At 43.0% G+C, this 22764-nt stretch overlaps 1 protein-coding gene across 1 annotated transcript in view; it reads right to left on the bottom strand.

The window, feature by feature from the left end:
* The window catches only part of LOC139551877 (ryanodine receptor 1-like), a 65973-nt gene that overhangs the window by 5892 nt on the left and 37317 nt on the right, over positions 1-22764 (bottom strand). Inside the window, exons 52-73 of the mRNA XM_071363224.1 lie at positions 20835-20969; positions 20588-20700; positions 20206-20302; positions 20011-20111; positions 19834-19885; positions 19641-19733; positions 14610-14709; positions 14061-14140; positions 13906-13982; positions 12480-12553; positions 11941-11958; positions 9464-9544; positions 9216-9304; positions 8625-8753; positions 8427-8531; positions 7475-7480; positions 3933-4014; positions 2525-3828; positions 2299-2414; positions 1998-2160; positions 1783-1869; positions 1256-1540 (exon numbers count right to left, since the gene is read on the bottom strand). Of these exons, the coding sequence (XP_071219325.1) occupies positions 1256-1540; positions 1783-1869; positions 1998-2160; positions 2299-2414; positions 2525-3828; positions 3933-4014; positions 7475-7480; positions 8427-8531; positions 8625-8753; positions 9216-9304; positions 9464-9544; positions 11941-11958; positions 12480-12553; positions 13906-13982; positions 14061-14140; positions 14610-14709; positions 19641-19733; positions 19834-19885; positions 20011-20111; positions 20206-20302; positions 20588-20700; positions 20835-20969 (3387 nt within the window). The remainder of the gene's footprint in view (positions 1-1255; positions 1541-1782; positions 1870-1997; positions 2161-2298; positions 2415-2524; positions 3829-3932; positions 4015-7474; positions 7481-8426; positions 8532-8624; positions 8754-9215; positions 9305-9463; positions 9545-11940; positions 11959-12479; positions 12554-13905; positions 13983-14060; positions 14141-14609; positions 14710-19640; positions 19734-19833; positions 19886-20010; positions 20112-20205; positions 20303-20587; positions 20701-20834; positions 20970-22764) is intronic.

The following is a 22764-nucleotide window of genomic DNA, read 5'->3' as shown; positions in this document are numbered from 1 at the left end:
AGTTACAGCAGTAGCAGCAGTAGTAGTAGTTACAGCAGTAGGAGCAGTAGTAGTAGTTACAGCAGTAGCAGCAGTAGTAGTAGTTACAGCAGTAGCAGCAGTAGTAGCATCAGTAGTAGTAGCAGCAGCAGTAGTAGTAGTAGTAGCAGTAGTAGCAGCAGCAGTAGCAGTAGCAGTAGTAGTAGCAGCAGTAGCAGCAGTAGTAGTAGTTACAGCAGTAGTAGCAGTAGTAGCAGCAGCAGTAGCAGTAGTATTAGTAGCAGCAGTAGTAGTAACAGTAATAGTAGTAGCAATAGTTGCAGTAGTATTAGCAGTAATATTAGCAGTAGTATTTGTAGCAGCAGTAGTAGTAGTAGCAGTAGTAGTAGCAGCAGCAGTAACAGTAGTAGTAGTAGTGGTGGTAGTAGTAGTAGCAGCAATAGTTGCAGTAGTATTAGCAGTAGTAGTAGTAGCAGCAATAGTTGCAGTAGTAGTACTCGTATTAGCAGCAGTAGTAGCAATAGTTATATTAGCAGTAGTAGCAGTAGTAGCAGAAGTACCAGTAGCAGTATTAGTAGTAGTAGCAGTAGTAGTATAGCAGCAGCAGCAGTAGTAGTTGCACCAGTAGTAGCAGCAGCAGCAGTAGTAGTTGTAGTGACAGCAGTAGTAGTAGTAGCAGCAGTAGTAGCAGCAGCAGTAGTAGTAGTAGTAGCAGTAGCAGCAGTAGTAGCATCAGCAGCACTAGTAATAGTAGTAGTAGTAGTAGCAGCAGTAATAGCAGCAGTAGCAGCAGTAGTGTTGGTAGCGGCAGTATTAGTAGCAGCAGTATTAGTAGCAGCAGCAGCAGTAGTAGTAGCAGTAGTAGCAGCAGTAGTAGCAGCAGCAGTAGTATTAGCAGCAGTAGTAGTAGTAGTAATAACAGTAGTAGTAGTAGTAGCAATAGTTGCAGTAGTATTAGCAGTAGTATTAGTAGCAGCAGTAGTAGTAGTAGTAGTAGTAGTAGTAACAGTAGTAGTAGTAGCAATAGTTGCAGTAGTATTAGCAGTAGTAGTAGCAGTAGCAGTAACATTAGTAGTAGTAGCAATAGTTGCAGTAGTATTAGCAGTAGTAGTAGTAGCAGCAATAGTTGCAGTAGTAGTACTAGTATTAACAGCAGTAGTAGCAATAGTTGTATTAGCAGTAGTAGAAGTAGTAGTAGTAGCAGCAGTAGCAGTATTAGTAGCAGTAGTAGTAGCATCAGTATTAGTAGCAGCATCTACTACTGTAGAAGCCTCACCTTTAGACAGTTGTAACCGATGATGCAGAGGAAGGCGATGACGGTGTGCAGGGTAGCCAGGAAGGTGAGGGTGGGCTGCATGTAGCCAGTGCTCTCCTCCAAGAAGAAGTAGACTGGGCCCCCCTCCTCTTCCTCATCTCCTCCTTCCTCCCCACCAGATCCCTCCATCTCCTCCGCTGAGCCCTCAAACAGCCCAATTCCCTCAAACAGCACTCCCAACCCTGAGCCCTCAAACATGCCAGAGCCCTCCACCTCATCACCTTCTCCGGGGGGGCTGTCCGACACCTGCACAATGGACACAGGCAGACACAGAAAAACAAATACATTACTAACATTTAACACTAGATGTTATAAGCATTCGAATTGAAGGCAGTCAATTCATGAAGTGATTTGAATAAAACATTAAAACATTGAAAAACTTTTGAATGAAGTCATTGAAAATAGATGCTATTTGTTTCAATTATAGAATTGGAGTGATGGTAAGATATTTAAAGGTGACAGAAGATAATATAGAAGCATTTCTTGACCTTGTAGAAGAGTAGAATAAAGTTCAGGGCAAATGCAATGAACAGTGCCAGAAAACGCAGATTGTAAAAGTTCCGAGAGAGGTAGTTCTGGGAAAGAGACAAAATAAGTTGTATTAATCACAGGTGGACAGTGGAATTGACAGTCTGCAAATTGCGACATCAACACGTTGCAAAAACTACTGCAGGATAGCAATTATTTATCTGTCATGTCGAACCAAAAATTTGTTTCTTTGGATGTCGAGCTCAGTCCAGAGTTGGAACCCTTGCTCCCTGTGTTGCTTCTTATCTTTCTTAGACTTGGGTTTCTTTTCTATCGCTTCCTCCTGCTTCTCCTCTTTGGTCTCAGCTTCTTTCTCGGCCTTCTCTCCATTTTCAGTGCTGAGAATGAAGTAATAGGGTGTTTTTTGGCACATTCCAACAAACACCACAACATTAAAGCATGTACAGTATGGTTTATAAATGGGGATGAAAGAGTTCATCTTCTGTACATGTAGGAAGATGGCCTGAGGTACTCACTCTGCCTTCTCAGGCTCTGGAGGGGGCTCCTTTATGGCAGGAGCAGGAGCCGGTTCAGCAGCTAGGCCATCAGCTGCTTGGCCATCAGCTGCTGCAGCAGCACCCTCCTCTGGTTGCTGCCAACCACAAGAAAAAGGTCATTATTATAAGTGAATCTACACATACGTTACTGTAAAGCTCACCATGCACTTCTTAGTCTCTGCATTAGAAAGAAAATGTGCCTCACCTGTTTCCTCTTGGTCAAAGGAGTACCCTCGGGAGTAGGAGGCTCAACAGTGGCCTCAATTCCCATGTCACCAAGTCCACCAGGAGCATCGATGCGTGGTGTCCCCCCACCTTCCTTGTCTTTATTGTCCTCCTCCTCTCCACCGCCTGTGTCTATTTGGTCAGTCACCCCTCCTGCCTCCTGCTCCTTCCCAACCCCAGGCTCCCCTGGCAGGTCCCCATGCACCTCATCCTGGGTGGGGTCAGGCATACTGGCCAGGATCTCTGTCACCGTGATGTTCTTTGCTCCCTCCACCAGGCCTCCGCCAAATAGAGTTTGCCAGATGAGCAGGAAGAAGCCCTTACATACACTGTAGATGAAGTGCAGGATGCCGATGAGGATAGTCCAGAAGAAGGTAGCCAGACCCACCACTATCTGCTTGATGGTCATCTTCCTTACCCTGCGGTACTGCCGTCGCAGGTTACGGAATGTGAAGATACTCAGGAAGTTCAATACGCTGTTGATGAAGTCTGCAAAGGCAGAGATGGTCTCTGGCTCTCCTTCCTCTCCATTGCCTTCTTCATCTCCACCTCCTCCTCCTCCTGCATCAGTTCCTCCTTCAGCTGGATCATCATCATCCTCCTCCTTCTCCTCCTCCTCCTGCTCCGAGATCTGGGAGGCGATGTTCATCTCAAAGATAGTGTCCTCGCAGAAGTTGACAAACATCTCCATCTTCTCCGACTCGGCCCCCTCAGTAACCACATCAAAGATGAACTGTCGTTTGGACTCTCTGACCTGAGGCATCTCCCACTGTGTGCGGTTGACCTCGCTGATCTCAAAGTAAATACGCTCTATCTTCCTGCTGGCACCCATGATCTCTATACGGCCCAGGAAGGGGCGGAAGTAGTTGAGTACACTCTCTGCCTGCTCTAGGAAGTTCTTCAGCCTGAGGTCATGAGGGACATGTTCAGATAGGTTGGTCAGCAACACTGCAATGTTAAAGCCAATGTCTTTAGCTGGCTCCTGGAAGCGGTCGGCAAACTCCTCAAAGTTTATCATGTCGTTCTCATCAGCCTCTGAGCAGGACAACAGGAATTGGATCTCGGAGGGAGAATACTGTTTCTGGCTGTCCATGGCCTTCTGAAAGTCTTTCTTAGAGATTAACCCTCGGGGGTCAGTCACGTAATCACGGAAGGCGTCTGACGCCACAATGTCCTTCAGTTTGAGGAACATGTCAAAGAACTTGAGGATCATCTCCACGTTGCTGGAGGACTCCACCAGCATGTCCACCATCTGACGGGCAATGGTGCCGTTCACCACATTACCTGAAACACGACATTGCAAGGAGGCAAATCATGAAGGAGGTGGGAGAAATTAAAGAGAAAAACAGCAGAAAGACAGAAAGTCTGTCATAAATTTTTTATTTTACCCTCTAGTAGAGAGAGCAGCATAACCACCATGTCTTTCTGGAGGTCCAGTAGCTCCTTCAGCAGGCCAATCTGGCTGGAGTCCTACGACACAGCACAAACATATACACAAGGCTTCACAACAATGGCATTTACTGTTACTACAGTGCATTTCAGGCCTGCAGACTTCTAATGATATTGAAGATAATTTTTCTGCCAATGAAATCTCAAATTGTTGGAGAATCTAGAAGTATTCATGCAGTATGACAATAGTGAGAGGGATGGTCCGAACACATATGGTAATGATTTTCCCAATCTGTATGAATCCGCTGAAAAATACAGTACCAGTCAAAAGTTTGGACACACCTACTCATTCAAGGGTTTTTCTTTATTTTACTATTTTCTACATTGTAGAATAATAGTGAAGACATCAAAACTATGAAATAACATATTCCCGATTGACTGACCTTCATGTCTTAAAATAAGCCTTTACTGTAATGATGGACTGCCATTACAGTAAATACCAATGTCAAAACTGCCATTACAGTAAAGGCTTATGTTAAAACTGCCATTACAGTAAATACCAATGTCAAAACTGCCATTACAGTAAAGGCTTATGTCAAAACTGCCATTACAGTAAATACCAATGTCAAAACTGCCATTACAGTAAAGGCTTATGTTAAAACTGCCATTACAGTAAATGCTTATGTCAAGACTGCCATTACAGTAAATGCCCATGTCAAAACTGCCATTACAGTAAATGCCCATGTCAAAACTTCCATTACAGTAAAGGCTTATGTCAAAACTGCCATTACAGTAAATACCAATGTCAAAACTGCCATTACAGTAAAGGCTTATGTTAAAACTGCCATTACAGTAAATGCTTATGTCAAGACTGCCATTACAGTAAATGCCCATGTCAAAACTGCCATTACAGTAAATGCCCATGTCAAAACTTCCATTGCAGTAAATGCTGATGTTAAAACTGCCATTACAGTAAATGCTTATGTTAAAACTGCCATTACAGTAAATGCTCATGTCAAAACTGCCATTACAGTAAATGCCCATGTCAAAACTTCCATTACAGTAAATGCCCATGTCAAAACTTCCATTACAGTAAATGCTTATGTTAAAACTGCCATTACAGTAAATGCTTATGTCAAAACTACCATTACAGTAAATGCTTATGTCAAAACTGCCATTACAGTAAATGTCCATGTCAAAACTGCCATTACAGTAAATGCTTATGTCAAAACTGCCATTACAGTAAATGCTTATGTCAAAACTGCCATTACAGTAAATGCTTATGTCAAACCTGCCATTACAGTAAATGCTTATGTCAAAACTGCCATTACAGTAAATGCTTACGTCAAAACTGCCATTACAGTAAATGCTTATGTCAAACCTGCCATTAAAGTAAATGCTTATGTTAAAACTGCCATTACAGTAAATCCTTATGTTAAAACTGCCATTACAGTAAATGCTTATGTCAAAACTGCCATTACAGTAAATGCCCATGTTAAAACTGCCATTACAGTAAAGGCTTATGTTAAAACTGCCATTACAGTAAATGCTTATGTTAAAACTGTCATTACAGTAAATACTCATGTCAAAACTGCCATTACAGTAAATACCAATGTCAAAACTGCCATTACAGTAAAGGCTTATGTTAAAACTGCCATTACAGTAAATACCAATGTCAAAACTGCCATTACAGTAAAGGCTTATGTCAAAACTGCCATTACAGTAAATACCAATGTCAAAACTGCCATTACAGTAAAGGCTTATGTTAAAACTGCCATTACAGTAAATGCTTATGTCAAGACTGCCATTACAGTAAATGCCCATGTCAAAACTGCCATTACAGTAAATGCCCATGTCAAAACTTCCATTACAGTAAAGGCTTATGTCAAAACTGCCATTACAGTAAATACCAATGTCAAAACTGCCATTACAGTAAAGGCTTATGTTAAAACTGCCATTACAGTAAATGCTTATGTCAAGACTGCCATTACAGTAAATGCCCATGTCAAAACTGCCATTACAGTAAATGCCCATGTCAAAACTTCCATTACAGTAAATGCTGATGTTAAAACTGCCATTACAGTAAATGCTTATGTTAAAACTGCCATTACAGTAAATGCTCATGTCAAAACTGCCATTACAGTAAATGCCCATGTCAAAACTTCCATTACAGTAAATGCCCATGTCAAAACTTCCATTACAGTAAATGCTTATGTTAAAACTGCCATTACAGTAAATGCTTATGTCAAAACTACCATTACAGTAAATGCTTATGTCAAAACTGCCATTACAGTAAATGTCCATGTCAAAACTGCCATTACAGTAAATGCTTATGTCAAAACTGCCATTACAGTAAATGCTTATGTCAAAACTGCCATTACAGTAAATGCTTATGTCAAACCTGCCATTACAGTAAATGCTTATGTCAAAACTGCCATTACAGTAAATGCTTACGTCAAAACTGCCATTACAGTAAATGCTTATGTCAAACCTGCCATTACAGTAAATGCTTATGTTAAAACTGCCATTACAGTAAATGTTCATGTCAAAACTGCCATTACAGTAAATGCTTATGTCAAAACTGCCATTACAGTAAATGCTTATGTCAAGACTGCCATTACAGTAAATGCTTATGTCAAAACTGCCATTACAGTAAATGCTTATGTCAAAACTGCCATTACAGTAAATGCTTATGTCAAACCTGCCATTACAGTAAATGCTTATGTTAAAACTGCCATTACAGTAAATAGTTATGTTAAAACTGCCATTACAGTAAATGCTTGTCTCCACGGTAAGACAGAATGAGATGAAGGTTAGAGGGATATCACCTTACCCTTAAGATGATCCTTTGCTTGCATTTTATTGAGGTACACATTTAAAATATTTCATCATAAATGATTAACCGATCAGGGAAAATTACATTTTACTACATCAACTTACATTTTACATGTATACAACTTACAATTCATGAGAGCCTGTAAATTCACTTGGTTTTCGGCCAACAACATATAGTTTAAGTTCTTAAAAGTGAAAAAGAATATACATTTTACACAGAAAGACTAGAGAGCAACATGCATCTACAACTTTATGCTGGGGGCAATGTTAGAATTAGTCAGAAAGCATCGCATCATACACACACTGTCAAAACATTACGGTGTCCAGGTCACTCTAACCCCTATACAGTGTATGCTCCATCGGGGGATGTTAAAGGGCTGTCCCTTTTTTCAGCGAGCTTTACATTCACCTGCTTTTAAGCATTTCACTTTCCTATCCCTAATGTAGGTTAGTAATGTCATTGTATAAAGAACTTGAAGTTAACCAAATAAAGCAATGTTTTCATTGTTGCAGTAGGTTGTTTTCACTGTTCTGGAGGTTGACATACAATATTATTGAATTACAAAATAAGTATTTTTCTACTTCTTATTCTAGCTTTAAAGGCAGGTGAGTATAAAACAAACTGAGAAAAAAGCAGGTATGAATCAGGAACAAACTGGTAAACACCCAATCACGTCAATGATAGATAAATAAAATGAATACATACTTTACCCTGCATAGATCATGTGAAAGACAGTTTACATAATCAATATCTCATAAGATTTGTAAACGATAAAAACATAAAGAGAGTGCTATATTTCAAAGTACTTGGTTTTTACAGTTGGCTATAGTTTCATCAAGGTGTTACGTACTAACATTACAACGCTAATATATTTCACTATCAGTACATATAACTTATCAATCTACAAACGATTTACTTGTAACTAACATACTTACAGTACGGTACAAATATGGCATTACTTTCTTCAGTTAAAAAAGGAGTTCAACTGTTCAATAGTGTTCCAGTCATATATGTGGTGTGTCTGCAAGCCAGTGCATTAGTGTGAATGTCAGGTAGAAAATGAGAGTGTGCATGAGGAGATATCTGTGAGGCTGATTGCTTTGTGCCTGGGAGTAAGAGAGGACACTTTCATGTAGCAGAGGTTTTTAGCATCACAATAAGATCTAGTTCACCATTCCAGATTCACTTTCTATAAACTACTTTCACGGTAAATATATATTTTTGAAATTACAGACTTATCAGTCAAACAATGCATCAAAAGTGTTCAAGTTGTTGGCTTGAAAGGCGTTTGTTAAATGCATAGTTGGCAGTCAAGTGTAAGTTCATAGCGAATTTTCACCCCAGCAATGGTAACACAGACCACTTTGATATGTGAAACCACAATCCTTTAATAAAAAGTGCACAAAATAGCCTATCTATACCATGAAATGTAGATGCAAGTGTATTTTGTGCACAGTGTAGTTACATACAGATGATTTTTGTGGGCATTTACATGCCAGATACACATATATATATACAAACTATGTAATTTCCTCATGCACATCCAACTTTAGTGTAAGGTACACAATGTGTGGTTTCTAGGGGGATAATAGCCATGTTTTGTGTGGTGAGATGTGTAGAAGTGGTATGTTGACATTTTGAGGCAGGTAGCTTGTACCTGTGCCAGCTTCATCATCAAGTGGGCAAAGACGTGGAGGAAGCCTACTACTGCATCCCACAGCCTGCTGTGGGTCAGGGACTGCTGGTTGCCTGTACACGGACCCTGAGGGGAGACCACCGGGTACGTACGGTCACACACATACCCAGTAACATCCAGTCATCTACATACTGTACAGATGAATGGGTTTATACTCACCTGGATGTACTCAGTCAGACTGTTAAAGATCTGTTTAGCCACTGTCATGGCCTTGGAGAAGTTCTTCTTGCCTGGCTCATCGATGATCTCTTTCCCAGAGTAATACCAGTAGAAATCACTGATTGACTCCTTTAGAGAGAGAGAAAGAGCGAGAGATAGAGAAAGTGAGAGGGTGAAAGAGAGAGGGTGAGAGAGCGAGGGTGAGAGAGAGAGAGAGAGAGAGAGAGAGAGAGAGAGAGAGAGAGAGAGAGAGAGAGAGAGAGAGAGAGAGAGGGTGAAAGAGAGGGAGGGTGAGAGAGCGAGAGAGAGAGAGAGAGAGAGAGAGAGAGAGAGAGAGAGAGAGAGAGAGAGAGAGAGAGAGAGAGAGGGTGAAAAAGTGAGGGTGAGAGAGCGGGAGAGAGAGAGGGTTAGAGAGAAAGCCACTGTGCTTCTGCATTTCTTGCTCTTTGTAGTTTTAGGTTGGGTTTCTGCACTTTGTGACAACTGCTGATGTAAAAAGGGCTTTATAAAATTCATTAGAAATGTGAATTTGCATGGTAAAAGGGATAACAGGACACCTTTTTAACAGGTATGTGTTAATAGTTCCAGTACCTGCAGTCGGAGGAGGTAATCCACAGTGCAGATGATGACGTTGATAGTGGTGGTGCTGCCTGTCTGTGTCCGCAAGTAGTTCTGGAAATCTGGAGTAAAAACAGAGAGTCAACTCAGATAGACTGCCAACATTTGATTAGCATTACAGCAAGTCATGATTCAATGTCATTCTCCTAAGTGTTGCTGTGCCCCCACAGACGAATCCATCATTCCCTAAATAGAACACCATTGGATAATATTTTTCTCACCGTTATTGTGGCCCTCACAGAGCAGCTGCAACATGCGGAACAGATCACATGTAAACTCATCATCCGACATGACTTTCTCACCTGGAGAGGTCAGACAAAAGGGCAGAGGATCAGACTAGTTTTAGGGGTACTGGATGTATTTGACGGAAGGGGGGGTTCAGTCAGGCCGCCTCTATCTATCTGTATGTAATGTAGGTGGGAGACTAACTAGACAATTTGAGCCATTCGTCCGAGTGTTAGGCAGTGCATGCCATGGTCAGCAGCACACATGCTTGCAGCAATAAGGTGAGTGTGATTATCATTTCACATCTCTCCATCACGTCTGCATAATCATATTAGTAAGAGCTGCAATAACCTCCTCCTTACAGACTGTCCATCTTCCTTAAGTCCATACTGAGTTGTTCACTGTAACTACAATATAGAAAACTTCAAACACTTGCTGAATCATGGCCAATAGGTTGGCATGTACTGTAAAAGCACATTCACAGCAACGATAAGAACTTCTGCACTTTTAGACACATAATCAAACACCATTATGTTACATACATAAACATATAAAGAAACAGTTCTCCATCAACACTGAAAACACAGTATACTAAATACACAGTATACATACAGATAAAAGTACATGGTCACATCAACATGTATAGATACAATGGACAACACTGTATACCGCACAGACATTCAACGTAATGGAGAAGTTAACCCTGTCAGTTCCTATGTCAGTGCATGCAGAAACACAGTCATGCAGCACAGACCTACTGCACTCCTCTACCTTCACTGAATGTGGGTTACGAGGGCCAGAGTTTGGATTTCTGTCCAAGCAAGGTAGAGTTGAGGAGGGATGATGTCATTGTGGGGGGGATTACAGTGTAAGTCATGTGAGGGTTCAGAGGTGGGTGGGGCAGACAGAGTGCTGATCTAGGATCAGTTTGCCTTTCATATCATAAAAGAATATGATTACAGCGCATTCGGAAAGTATTCAGACCCCTTCCCTTTTTCCACATTTTGTTATGTTACAGCCTTATTCCAAAATGGATACCATAAAAAATCCTCATCAATCTACATACAATACCCCATAATGACAAAGCGAAAACAGATTTCTTTGAATTTTTTGCTAATTTATATAAATCAAAAACAGAAATACCTTATTTACATACGTTTTCAGACCCTTTGCTATGAGACTCGAAATTGAGCTCAGGTGCATTTGTTCCCCTTGATCATCCTTGTTTCTACAACTTGATTGGAGTCCACCTGTGGTAAATTCAATTGATTGGACATTATTTGGAAAGGCACACACCTGTCTATATAAAGGTCCCACAGTTTACAGTGCATGTCAGAGCAAAAACCAAGCCATGAGGTCAAAGGAATTGTCCTTAGAGCTCAAAGACAGGATTGTGTCGAGGCACAGATCTGGGGAAGGGTACAAAAAATGTCTGCAGCATTGAAGGTCCCCAAGAACACAGTGGCCTCCATCATTCTTAAATGGAAGAAGTTTGGAACCACCAAGACTCTTCCTAGAGCTGGCTGCCTGGCCAAACTGAGCAATCGGGGGAGAAGGGCCTTGGTCAGGGAGGTGACCAAGAACTCGATGGTCACTCTGACAGAGCTCCAGAGTTCCTCTGTGGAGATGGGAGAACCTTCCAGAAGGACAACCATCTCCGCAGCACTCCACCAATCAGGCCTTTCTGGTAGAGTGGCTAGACGGAAGCCACTCCTCATTAAAAGGCATGACAGCCCGCTTGGACTCTCAGACCATTAGAAACAAGATTCTGTGTATGACTGGGTCGTTCAGGGTCTGAACACCATTCTTTTTTTTGTTATACATTTGCAAACATTTCTAAAAACCTGTTTTTGCTTTGTCATTATGAGGTATTGTGTGTAGATTGATCAGGGGAAAAAACTATTGAATCAATTTTAGAATAAGGCTGAACATAACAAAATGTGGAAAAAGTCAAGGGGTCTGAATACTTTCCAAATGCACTGTATATGGACAGATCCTAGATCAGCAATCCTACTCTGAGACGCTTTGTGGATACAGGCCCAGAGTTACAAACACTGAGGATTAATATGAGAGATACATAGATCCAGATATTGAGCTAATTCCGTGCTCAGGAATTCTGATTGCAATAGTGGTGAGCTTCTGAGTTTCAGTAGATCTGTGGTTAGCCACTCAATGGGAAAAAACGCTTTTCAGTCATTGTCTGTTGTTAGGGCACATTACTCTTTGAGAGTTTAATAAGTTTACTATGAATACAGAAATGTACAGTATATACCCGAGAAACAATGGAATTGGCATTACTTGACATGACTGAAAGGTTATTTCATAAACTCCTTGAGTGTGAAATTGAATAAAGGTGGGCCCCACAACACAAGATAATTAAGAGCTAAAGAAAATGAAGAGACAGGAAGAGGGAACAGGGAGGGCAAGAGAAAGAGAAAAAGTAGATAAACAGAGGGACAGAGGTATCATTTACCCCGTTCTGACTTCATGTCTGAGGACCAGCAAAGGAGGGAATGGGAAGAGAGGATAGGGGAGGGAGGGATGCGATGATGCCAAGGTAGGGAAAGAGAGCGCCAGTGAGTTGATGGACAACAGTAGAACACTTAGGAGTTTTAAACTAAGAATTAGTTAAAAATAATTCTACACTTACAAAATATTTTACAAATTAACATTGAATGTAAACACAAAATATTAGCAAGTCAAAATACAGTACTAAAAAGACACCATGTATATTCAAATTACCAACTGATAAGGCGTTAGCGCTGACAAAATTACAGTCATATCAACACATGAATCACCCAATCATTATTGGACAGCAGAGTTGATGGATGTTACTAATACTGAGAAAAAAAAAGAGGAATGAAGTGGAGGAACTCCCACTCAGTGACCATAGGCCCTGATACTGCACATGCGTGTGTGATTATCTTGGCAGGACATGGATGCAAAGATGGTGTAAGGTGGTACAAAGTTGGTGTACCAGTGTCCAGTACAGTCAGAGCTTTAAAGACTTACTTGTTCCCTCCTCCGACACCATGCCCAGACCCTCTGCCTTGTTCTGTCTCTCAAAGGCATTCAGGTCCAGGACACTGCCATGAAAAACAACATACAGTCAACTTTTATCAAACTTCATAAGCTGTTGGCTCCATTTTCCATTTATATACACTACTGTACAAAAGTTTGGGGTCACTTAGAAATGTCCTTGTTTTTGAAAGAAAAGCACACTTTTTGTCCATTAAAATAACATCAAATTGATCAGAAATACAGTGTAGACATTGTTAATGTTGTAAATGACTATTGTAGCTGGAAACGGCAGATTTTTTATGGAATATCTACATAGGCGTACAGAAGCCCATTATCAGCAACCATCACTCCTGTGTTCAAATGGCACGTTGTGTTAGCTAATCCAAGTTTATCATTTTAAAAGGCTAATTGATCAATAGAAAACCCTTTCGCAATTATGTTAGTACAGCTGAAAACTGTTGTGCTAATTAAAGAAGTAATAAAACTGGCCTTCTTTTGACTAGTTGAGTATCTGGAGCATTAGCATTTGTGGGTTCAATTACAGGCTCAAAATGGCCAGAAACAAAGAACTTTCTTCTGAAACTCTTCAGTCTATTCTTGTTCTGAGAAATGAAGGCTATTCCATGAAACAAAATTTCCAAGAAACTGAAGATCTCGTACAACACTGTGTACTACTCCCTTCACAGAACAGCGCAATCTGGCCCTAACCAGAATAGAAAGAGGAGTGGGAGGCCCCAGTGTACAAATGAGCAAGAGGACAAGTACAATTAGAGTGTCTAGTTTGAGAAACAGACGCCTCACAAGTCCTCAACTGGCAGCTTCATTAAATAGTACCTGCAAAACACCAGATTTTAGATAAGCAGGGCAGGATGGATATAGGTCTATAACAGTTTTGGGCTAGAGTGTCTCCCCCTTTGAAGAGGGGGATGACCGCGGGGGATGACCGCGTATCTCAGATGATACGAAAGAGAGGTTGAACAGGCTAGTAATAGGGGTTGCAACAATTTCGGCAGATCATTTTAGAAAGAGAGGGTCCAGATTGTCTTGCCCAGCTGATTTGTAGGGGTCCAGATTTTGGAGCTCTTTCAGAACATGTCTGGATTTGGGTGAAGGAGAAGCGGGGGGGGGGGGGGGGGCTTGTGCAAGTTGCTACAGGTGGTGCAGAGCTGTTGGCCAGGGTAGGGTGTAGCCAGGTGGCAAGCATGGCCAGTCGTAGAAAAATGCTTATTGAAATTACCGATTATCATAGATTTATCGGTGGTGACAGTGTTTCCTAGCCTCAGTGCAGTGGGCAGGGAGGAGGTGCTCTTATTCTCCATGGGCTTTACAGTGTCCCAGAACTTTTTGGAATGAGTAGGTGTATCCAAACTTTTGACTGGTACTGTCCTTTATGAATAATTCAGGGGTGAAGACAAACCTGCATGTCTGCATTAGAGCCTGGACACTCAAAAAGAAGCCAACATCCTTCTTGTCCTTCAAGTACTCAAGCATTTTCTGCAAACAGACAGTGAGACCAGTCAATTACTACTATATCCTCAGGTCAGATGGACAGCCCACTGAGAGGACACTTACCTGTTGAACCTCAACGTTACCACTGTTTAGGATGGAGATGCCCAGTTTAAGGGTGGAGGACACCATGCAGCCAGTCTCACCTAGATGCAGAGAAAAGTACTCTTTACCATTCTAGATGACGGGTATGAATAATGTCTTTGATATGTGTCGACCACGACAGGTACCCTTCAAATACATGCACTGTGATGGAGAGACATCGACTTGTAGTACTGCAGGGTTCTCCATTAGGCGGTCCGCAGGCCAAATTATTTTATTTATTTAAAAAATAAGCCTCAATGTGATTTTAATTTAGGAAATCTGTTTCTAAGTATTCCTACGCATAAATAGAGAGCCATTTTTGATCGTATCCCAATGTAATCAAGGTTTGAAATGATTATGTTTTTGTTAAATACTATATCTGTTTGGGATTCTTGTGGTCAATTTGAAGTGTACAAATGATTTATAACTAAATTATGTTCCGGCCCCCTGACCATCCTCTCAAGGAGAAATCGTCCCACAGTTGAATGTAATTGGGGATCCTTGGTGTAACTGCATGGGTTGGGGAAGTACCTTTGCAAGCACTGATCATCTGCAGCACCATCTCAGCCGCCCCACGGTTATGGAGACGGGACTGCTGGTACAGAAGTCTCTGTTTCTCCATCTCTTTTTCCTGTGATGGACACAGATGCTGTGACTGTGTCCTGATGGTCACACAAAGAAGGAGAACAAGTGACAGTCACACAGCTAGTACCTAGCTGTATAGACCTTCTCTCTAAGCTCCACTGATTTGCTGCCCTAAACTTTGTTTTAATAGTGTAGGCCTATAGTTTTAAATGCTTCATATACAATGCCAGTCAAAGTTCGGACACACCTACTCATTGAAAAGTTTTTCTTTATTTTTACTATTTTCTACATTGTAGAAAAATAAGGAAAACATCAAACTATGAGATAACACATAAGGAATCGTGTAGTAAGCAAAAAAGTGTTAAACAAATCGAAATATATTTTAGATTCTTCACAGTAGCCGCATTTTCTCAACCAGCTTCATGAGGTAGTCACCTGGAATGCTTTTCCAACAGTCTTGAATGAATTCCCACATATGCTGAGCACTTGTTGGATGCTTTTCCTTCACTTTTCCTTAATTGAAATGCATTCCAGGTGACTACCTTATGAAGCTGGTTGAGAGAATGCCAAGAGTGTGCAAAGGTGTCATCAAGGCAAATATATATTAAAATTTGATCTAACCTTTATTTAACGAGGCAAGTCAGTTAAGAACAAATTCTTATTTACCATGGCGGCCTACACCGCTCAAACCCGGATGACGCTGGGCCAATTGTGCGCCGTCCTATGAGACTCCCAATCATGGCCGGTTGTGATACAGCCTGGAATCGAACCAGGGTGTCTGTAGTGACGACTCAAGGACTGAGATGCAGTGCCTTAAACCGCTAATTTGTTTTTAACTAAAGGCCTACTGTAGTTAAATAAAAAATAAATACATTTGTTTAACACTTTTTTGGTTACTACATGATTCCATATGTGTTATTTCATAGTTTGGATGTCTTCACTATTATTCTACAATGTAGAAAATAGTAAAAATAAAGAAAAACCCTGGAATGAGTAGGTCTGTCTAAACTTTTGACCTGTACCATATATCTAAAATTGAAATAGTTTCTCATTCTCAGTTTCTACTCTCCATCTCCATTTCTTAGCTGTCCTTTTCCTCTCATTGTATAGGGATAAACTCATTCAAACCTGCATGCTTTATCTGCTTTTTGACTCGTTTTCCACACATTTCATTACTTTCATTCCACCTATCTGTTTCTCTCTCTCACCCATTCTCTCTCCCCAGTTAATTAGTCATGGAGTCGTTACACTACTACTACTGGAGCAAATGTTAGACTACAGCAAACAGCCCTGATGGCCTTGCATGCTGCAGTGCTAGCCGTTGCAAAGAACCATACAGGATCTATTGAATAACCACAGTGTCCCCCTTGGTGTCTTATATCACATATTGAACTTTACACAGCCCTCAGAGTGGAGCAGTTCTGCTCAAATAAATGTTATGACATTTTTATTTTAAAAAGCACTTACACATTTGTAGTGTAAGCTTGCAACATTTTGACAAGTGCAATGTAATGCAATTAAGTATATAGAAGGTATAAAAACTAACAAGATTTGATATTTTAACCAACATTTTCTTTTCAACTAAGACTTAATTAAAACAAAAGTAATACAAATACATATTTAATCAGTTCCCACAAGCATCCCACTCTCCTAACCCACCCAAAGATCCACCCACCCACCCGCGTATGCCTGATTATGGTCTACCCAGTAAGCATGGTGCAGATGTACTTGACATTACTTATGGAGAGTTTCCAATCCAATGGAAACAAGAGGTGTGTTTGGATAAGCCCTCTATCAGGTGTAGTATACAGTATGTCTATCAGTGAATGTGTTGTTGCTGGAACTCTTCTTACACATATTCTTACTGTATGTGTCAGTCTAGGTGTCTGGGAGAGTAGACAGGCTTTCACTGTAGTCTATTGGTCAATACGCTAAGTGAGTATGGAAGGGAACAGCATTGATTAGTAAAACTCAGTTATTAGAGATGAACGTGTTACGCCAGAGTAAGTGGGAGAGCAGTAAGAGAACATGGAACTGACACAGATGGGGGGTCAGAGTTCAGTCAAAGGGTCAGTAGTTGGTTACAATCTGAGAAACAGACAGGATCAGTTCTGTTAGAGATTCCATCTGAATCTACATGAAAGACCATAGGTGGGGTATGGTGGTATGAGCTGGCAGTGATAGACTAGACTTGGGACAATGTGTGGTAGTACACATGTAGCCAACATCATGGCTAATGGCCTCCTACACTCTAAAGGTAACAATTTACAGATGCAGGAGTAATTCCTATTCGTCCAAATATACCACTTACATACAGTGGGGCAAAAAAGTATTTAGTCAGCCACCAATTGTGCAAGTTCTCCCACTTAAAAAGATGAGAGATGCCAGTAATTTTCATCATAGGTACACTTCAACTATGACAGACAAAATGAAAAAAAAAAGTAGGATTTTTAATGAATTTATTTGCAAATTATGGTGGAAAATAAGTATTTGGTCAATAACAAAAGTTTATCTAATATACCCTTTGTTGGCAATGACAGAGGTCAAACGTTTTCTGTAAGTCTTCACAAGGTTTTCACACACTGTTGCTGGTATTTTGGACCATTCCTCCATGCAGATCTCCTCTAGAGCAGTGATGTTTTGGGGCTGTTGCTGGGCGACACGGACTTTCAACTCCCTCCAAAGATTTTCTATGGGGTTGAGATCTGGAGACTGGCTAGGCCACTCCAGGACCTTGAAATGCTTCTTACGAAGCCACTCCTTTGTTGCCCGGGCGGTGTGTTTGGGATCATTGTCATGCTGAAAGACCCAGCCACGTTTCATCTTCAATGCCCTTGCTGATGGAAGGAGGTTTTCACTCAAAATCTCACGATACATGGCCCCATTCATTCTTTCCTTTACACGGATCAGTCGTCCTGGTCCCTTTGCAGAAAAACAGCCCCAAAGCATGATGTTTCCACCCCCATGCTTCACAGTAGGTATGGTGTTCTTTGGATGCAACTCAGCATTCTTTGTCCTCCAAACACGACGAGTTGAGTTTTTACCAAAAAGTTCTATTTTGGTTTCATCTGACCATATGACATTCTCCCAATCTTCTTCTGGATCATCCAAATGCTCTCTAGCAAACTTCAGACGGGCCTGGACATGTACTGGCTTAAGCAGGGGGACACGTCTGGCACTGCAGGATTTGAGTCCCTGGCGGCGTAGTGTGTTACTGATGATAGGCTTTGTTACTTTGGTCCCAGCTCTCTGCAGGTCATTCACTAGGTCCCCCCGTGTGGTTCTGGGATTTTTGCTCACCGTTCTTGTGATAATTTTGACCCCACGGGGTGAGATTTTGCGTGGAGCCCCAGATCGAGGGAGATTATCAGTGGTCTTGTATGTCTTCCATTTCCTAATAATTGCTCCCACAGTTGATTTCTTCAAACCAAGCTGCTTACCTATTGCAGATTCAGTCTTCCCAGCTTGGTGCAGGTCTACAATTTTGTTACTGGTGTCCTTTGACAGCTCTTTGGTCTTGGCCATAGTGGAGTTTGGAGTGTGACTGTTTGAGGTTGTGGACAGGTGTCTTTTATACTGATAACAAGTTCAAACAGGTGCCATTAATACAGGTAACGAGTGGAGGACAGAGGAGCCTCTTAAAGAAGAAGTTACAGGTCTGTGAGAGCCAGAAATCTTGCTTGTTTGTAGGTGACCAAATACTTATTTTCCACCATAATTTGCAAATAAATTCGTTAAAAATCCTACAATGTGATTTTCTGGATTTTCTTTACTCATTTTGTCTATCATAGTTGAAGTGTACCTATGATGAAAATTACAGGCCTCTCTCATCTTTTTAAGTGGGAGAACTTGCACAATTGGTGGCTGACTAAATACTTTTTTGCCCCACTGTACATATGGAAAAAATACCGGTATATACACTGAGTGGACAAAACATTAGGAATACCTGCTCTTTCTATGACATAGACTGACCAGGTGAATCCAGATGAAAGCTATGATTCCTTATTGATGTCACTTGTTAAATCCACTTCAATCAATGTAGATGAAGGGAAAGGACAGGTTAAAGAAGGATTTTTCAGCCTTGAGACAATTGAGACATGGATTGTGTATGTGTGTCATTCAGAGGATTTAAGTGCCTTTGAACGGGGTATGGTAGTAGGTGCCAGGCACAGCGGTTTGAATGTGTCAAGAACTGCAACGCTGCTGGAATTTTCACGCTCAACAGTTTCCCGTGTGTATCAAGAATGGTCCACCACCCAAAGGACATCCAGTGAACTTGACAACTGTGGGAAGCATTGGAGTCAACATGGGCCAGCATCCCTGTAGAACGCTTTCGACACTTTGTAGAGTCCATCCCCCGGCGAATTGAGGCTGTTCTGAGGGCAAAAAGGTGTGCAACTCAATATTAGGAAGGTGTTCATACAAACTATGAAAATGATTAGATGTATTTCTGTCCAAAATAATAGAGGAGCCATTATATGATTGACAACAGTATTTGACCCATGTAAACACATTCTGCCTGCCAAATTGAAGGAATACTCATCAGTAGAACTTTGTGCTTAGCAGATAGGTCAATGCTTTAGGATGGTCCACATGATTTTGTATGGTCTAGATAAGTTGTATTTTCCAACCACTTTGTGAGTCATGCAACATCTACAGAATGTTAACCGCGATGTTAACCACAACAGTCAGGTACAATCCAGAAACACTTGGAGTGAAGCAAAACACAAAGAAGGAGAACAAGTGACAAACAGATAACATTTAGGAGGAAGCAACACACATATAAAGGAACAGATAGAAGAGACAAAAGAGGGATGAGAGAGGAGAGAGAAGAGAGGAGACAGAGAGAGAGAAGAGCGATAGAGAACAGAGAGATGTGGTTGCAGGCTGATGTGCAGTGGATGATGTGGTCACTCGATGCGTTGAGAGCTACCGCTCCAGTGTCTCCCTGCTCCCCTGCCCCTGGCCGCCCCATACCAGTTCTGTCTGTCGCACCTCAAGGGACATCTCATCCTCAGCCCCTTCCTCCACCTCCTCTCTCCCTTCGTCCTCCTCACCAATGTGGCAGCTCTACAACACACACAGACAAGGTAAAAATAAATTATATACTTTAAATACATTCATATACAAATAACAATAACATGCTAAAATGTTACATCGTAAAACTTACCTTTGCCATAATATCAGCGTATGCCATATATAGGTAATCTGTATCAAGTTTACTGTAACGATGAGAAGAAACAGAGGCTTAGGCAACATGTCAAAAGGTGGAGATGCGTATTTAGTGTTGAATTCAATCCAAAAGCTGCTCAACTAACATGCTTGAGGGAGAAAAGGAGAGTCCCACCTCTTTTCTGTGAGAGCGGTACGGCTGAAATGCAAAATGAGTTGGTGAAGGGGATCTGGCTTGGTCTCCGTCTCTTCCTCTTCTTCCTGCTCCATGGCTTTCTGTGTTTGAGAAAGAGATGTGGGAGTGAAACTATAGGAGGAAACTCGCAGGTCCTGAAATCCTTAAAAGGTGAGTCAAGCATGCAGAGCTTACAGACAAGTCGTCTATCATTCTGTCCTCAAAGGAGTAGCCCTCAGTATGGATCCAGTTGCGTTTGTATCCTTCCAGGAACATATTGGAAGCTCTATGCCTGTGAGGCAGACAGAAAACCATGTTAGTGTCTGTATTGTACTTGTGGCTGTGTGTTACTTACTGCATATGTTTGAATGGGGCGGCAGGTAGCCTAGCATTTTAGAATGTTGGACCAGTAACAGAAAAGTCGCTGGTTCTAATCTCCGAGCAGACTAGGTGAAAAATCTGTCGATGTGCATTTGAGCAAGGCGCTTAACCCTAATTGCTTCTGTAAATCGCTCTGGATAAGAGCGTCTGCTAGATTACTCAAATGTAAATACAAGACTGTAGTAGCGTCTCTAACCTGGGTAGGTTGTAGAGTGGAGTCATCCTAAAGCAGGCTACCACAGCCTTGCGTCTCTGCTTGGAGAGCAGTTTGTGCCACACCATCTTTTTGGATTTGAAGGGGTGCTCCGTCTAAGTGAGATGAGATAATTGAGAGAAACGGCACCACTGACATCATGCCATGTGTGTGAAGTAGGACTATAGGGATACTGTAGGATTATATTGATGTTGTAGTATTGAAGTACTGGGTATACTACTCTACTCACCACCTCAATGTGATAGAGAACAGCTGACACCTCCTGCACCCTCTTCACCACTTTCTCTGGAGCGTCAGCATCCTCAGCCTTCCCTGCCATCTCCTTATACAGGGACATCTGCCAGCGCATGGACGGGTTCTCCACCTGAACACAACACACTGCAGCTAGAGGAACGCACACTGCAGCCGGAGGAACACACACTGCAGCCGGAGGAACACTCAGTGCAGCCGGAGGAACACACACTGCAGCCGGAGGAACACACACTGCAGCCGGAAGAACACACACTGCAGCCGGAGGAACACACTGCAGCCGGAGGAACACACACTGCAGCCGAAGGAACACACACTGCAGCCGGAGGAACACTCACTGCAGCCGGAGGAACACACAGTGCAGCCGGAGGAACACTCACTGCAGCCGGAGGAACACACACTGCAGCCGGAGGAACACACACTGCAGCCGGAGGAACACACACTGCAGCCGGAGGAACACACTGCAGCCGGAGGAACACACAGTGCAGCCGGAGGAACACACACTGCAGCCGGAGGCACAGTCACTGCAGCCGGAGGAACACACACTGCAGCCGGAGGAACACACACTGCAGCCGGAGTCACACTCACTGCAGCCGGAGGAACACACACTGCAGCCGGAGGAACACACACTGCAGCCGGAAGAACACACACTGCAGCCGGAGGAACACACACTGCAGCCGGAGGAACACACACTGCAGCCGGAAGAACACACACTGCAGCCGGAGGAACACACACTGCAGCCGGAGGAACACACACTGCAGCCGGAAGAACACACACTGCAGCCGGAGTCACACTCACTGCAGCCGGAGGAACACACACTGCAGCCGGAGGAACACTTACTGCAGCCGGAGGAACACACACTGCAGCCGGAGGAACACACACTGCAGCCGAAGGAACACACACTGCAGCCGGAGTCACACTCACTGCAGCCGGAGGAACACACACTGCAGCCGGAGGAACACTCACTGCAGCCGGAGGAACACACACTGCAGCCGGAGGAGCACACACTGCAGCCGGAGGAACACACACTGCAGCCGGAAGAACACACACTGCAGCCGGAGGAACACACTGCAGCCGGAGGAACACACAGTGCAGCCGGAGGAACACACACTGCAGCCGGAGGCACAGTCACTGCAGCCGGAGGAACACACACTGCAGCCGGAGGAACACACACTGCAGCCGGAGTCACACTCACTGCAGCCGGAGGAACACACACTGCAGCCGGAGGAACACACACTGCAGCCGGAAGAACACACACTGCAGCCGGAGGAACACACACTGCAGCCGGAGGAACACACACTGCAGCCGGAAGAACACACACTGCAGCCGGAAGAACACACACTGCAGCCGGAGTCACACTCACTGCAGCCGGAGGAACACACACTGCAGCCGGAGGAACACTCACTGCAGCCGGAGGAACACACACTGCAGCCGGAGGAACACACACTGCAGCCGGAGGAACACACACTGCAGCCGGAGGAACACACACTGCAGCCGGAGGAACACACAGTGCAGCCGGAGGAACACACACTGCAGCCGGAGGCACAGTCACTGCAGCCGGAGGAACACACACTGCAGCCGGAAGAACACACACTGCAGCCGGAGGAACACACACTGCAGCCGGAAGAACACACACTGCAGCCGGAGGAACACACACTGCAGCCGGAGGAACACACACTGCAGCCGGAAGAACACACACTGCAGCCGGAGGAACACACACTGCAGCCGGAAGAACACACACTGCAGCCGGAGGAACACACACTGCAGCCGGAAGAACACTCACTGCAGCCGGAGGAACACACACTGCAGCCGGAGGAACACACACTGCAGCCGGAAGAACACACACTGCAGCCAGAGTCACACTCACTGCAGCCGGAGGAACACACACTGCAGCCGGAGGAACACACACT

The sequence above is a fragment of the Salvelinus alpinus genome, chromosome 24 (assembly GCF_045679555.1).
Source record: "Salvelinus alpinus chromosome 24, SLU_Salpinus.1, whole genome shotgun sequence".
Taxonomy (NCBI): Eukaryota; Metazoa; Chordata; class Actinopteri; order Salmoniformes; family Salmonidae; genus Salvelinus; species Salvelinus alpinus.
The sequence above is the reverse complement of the archived record's forward strand: the minus strand, read 5'-3'. Positions and strand labels throughout refer to the sequence as shown.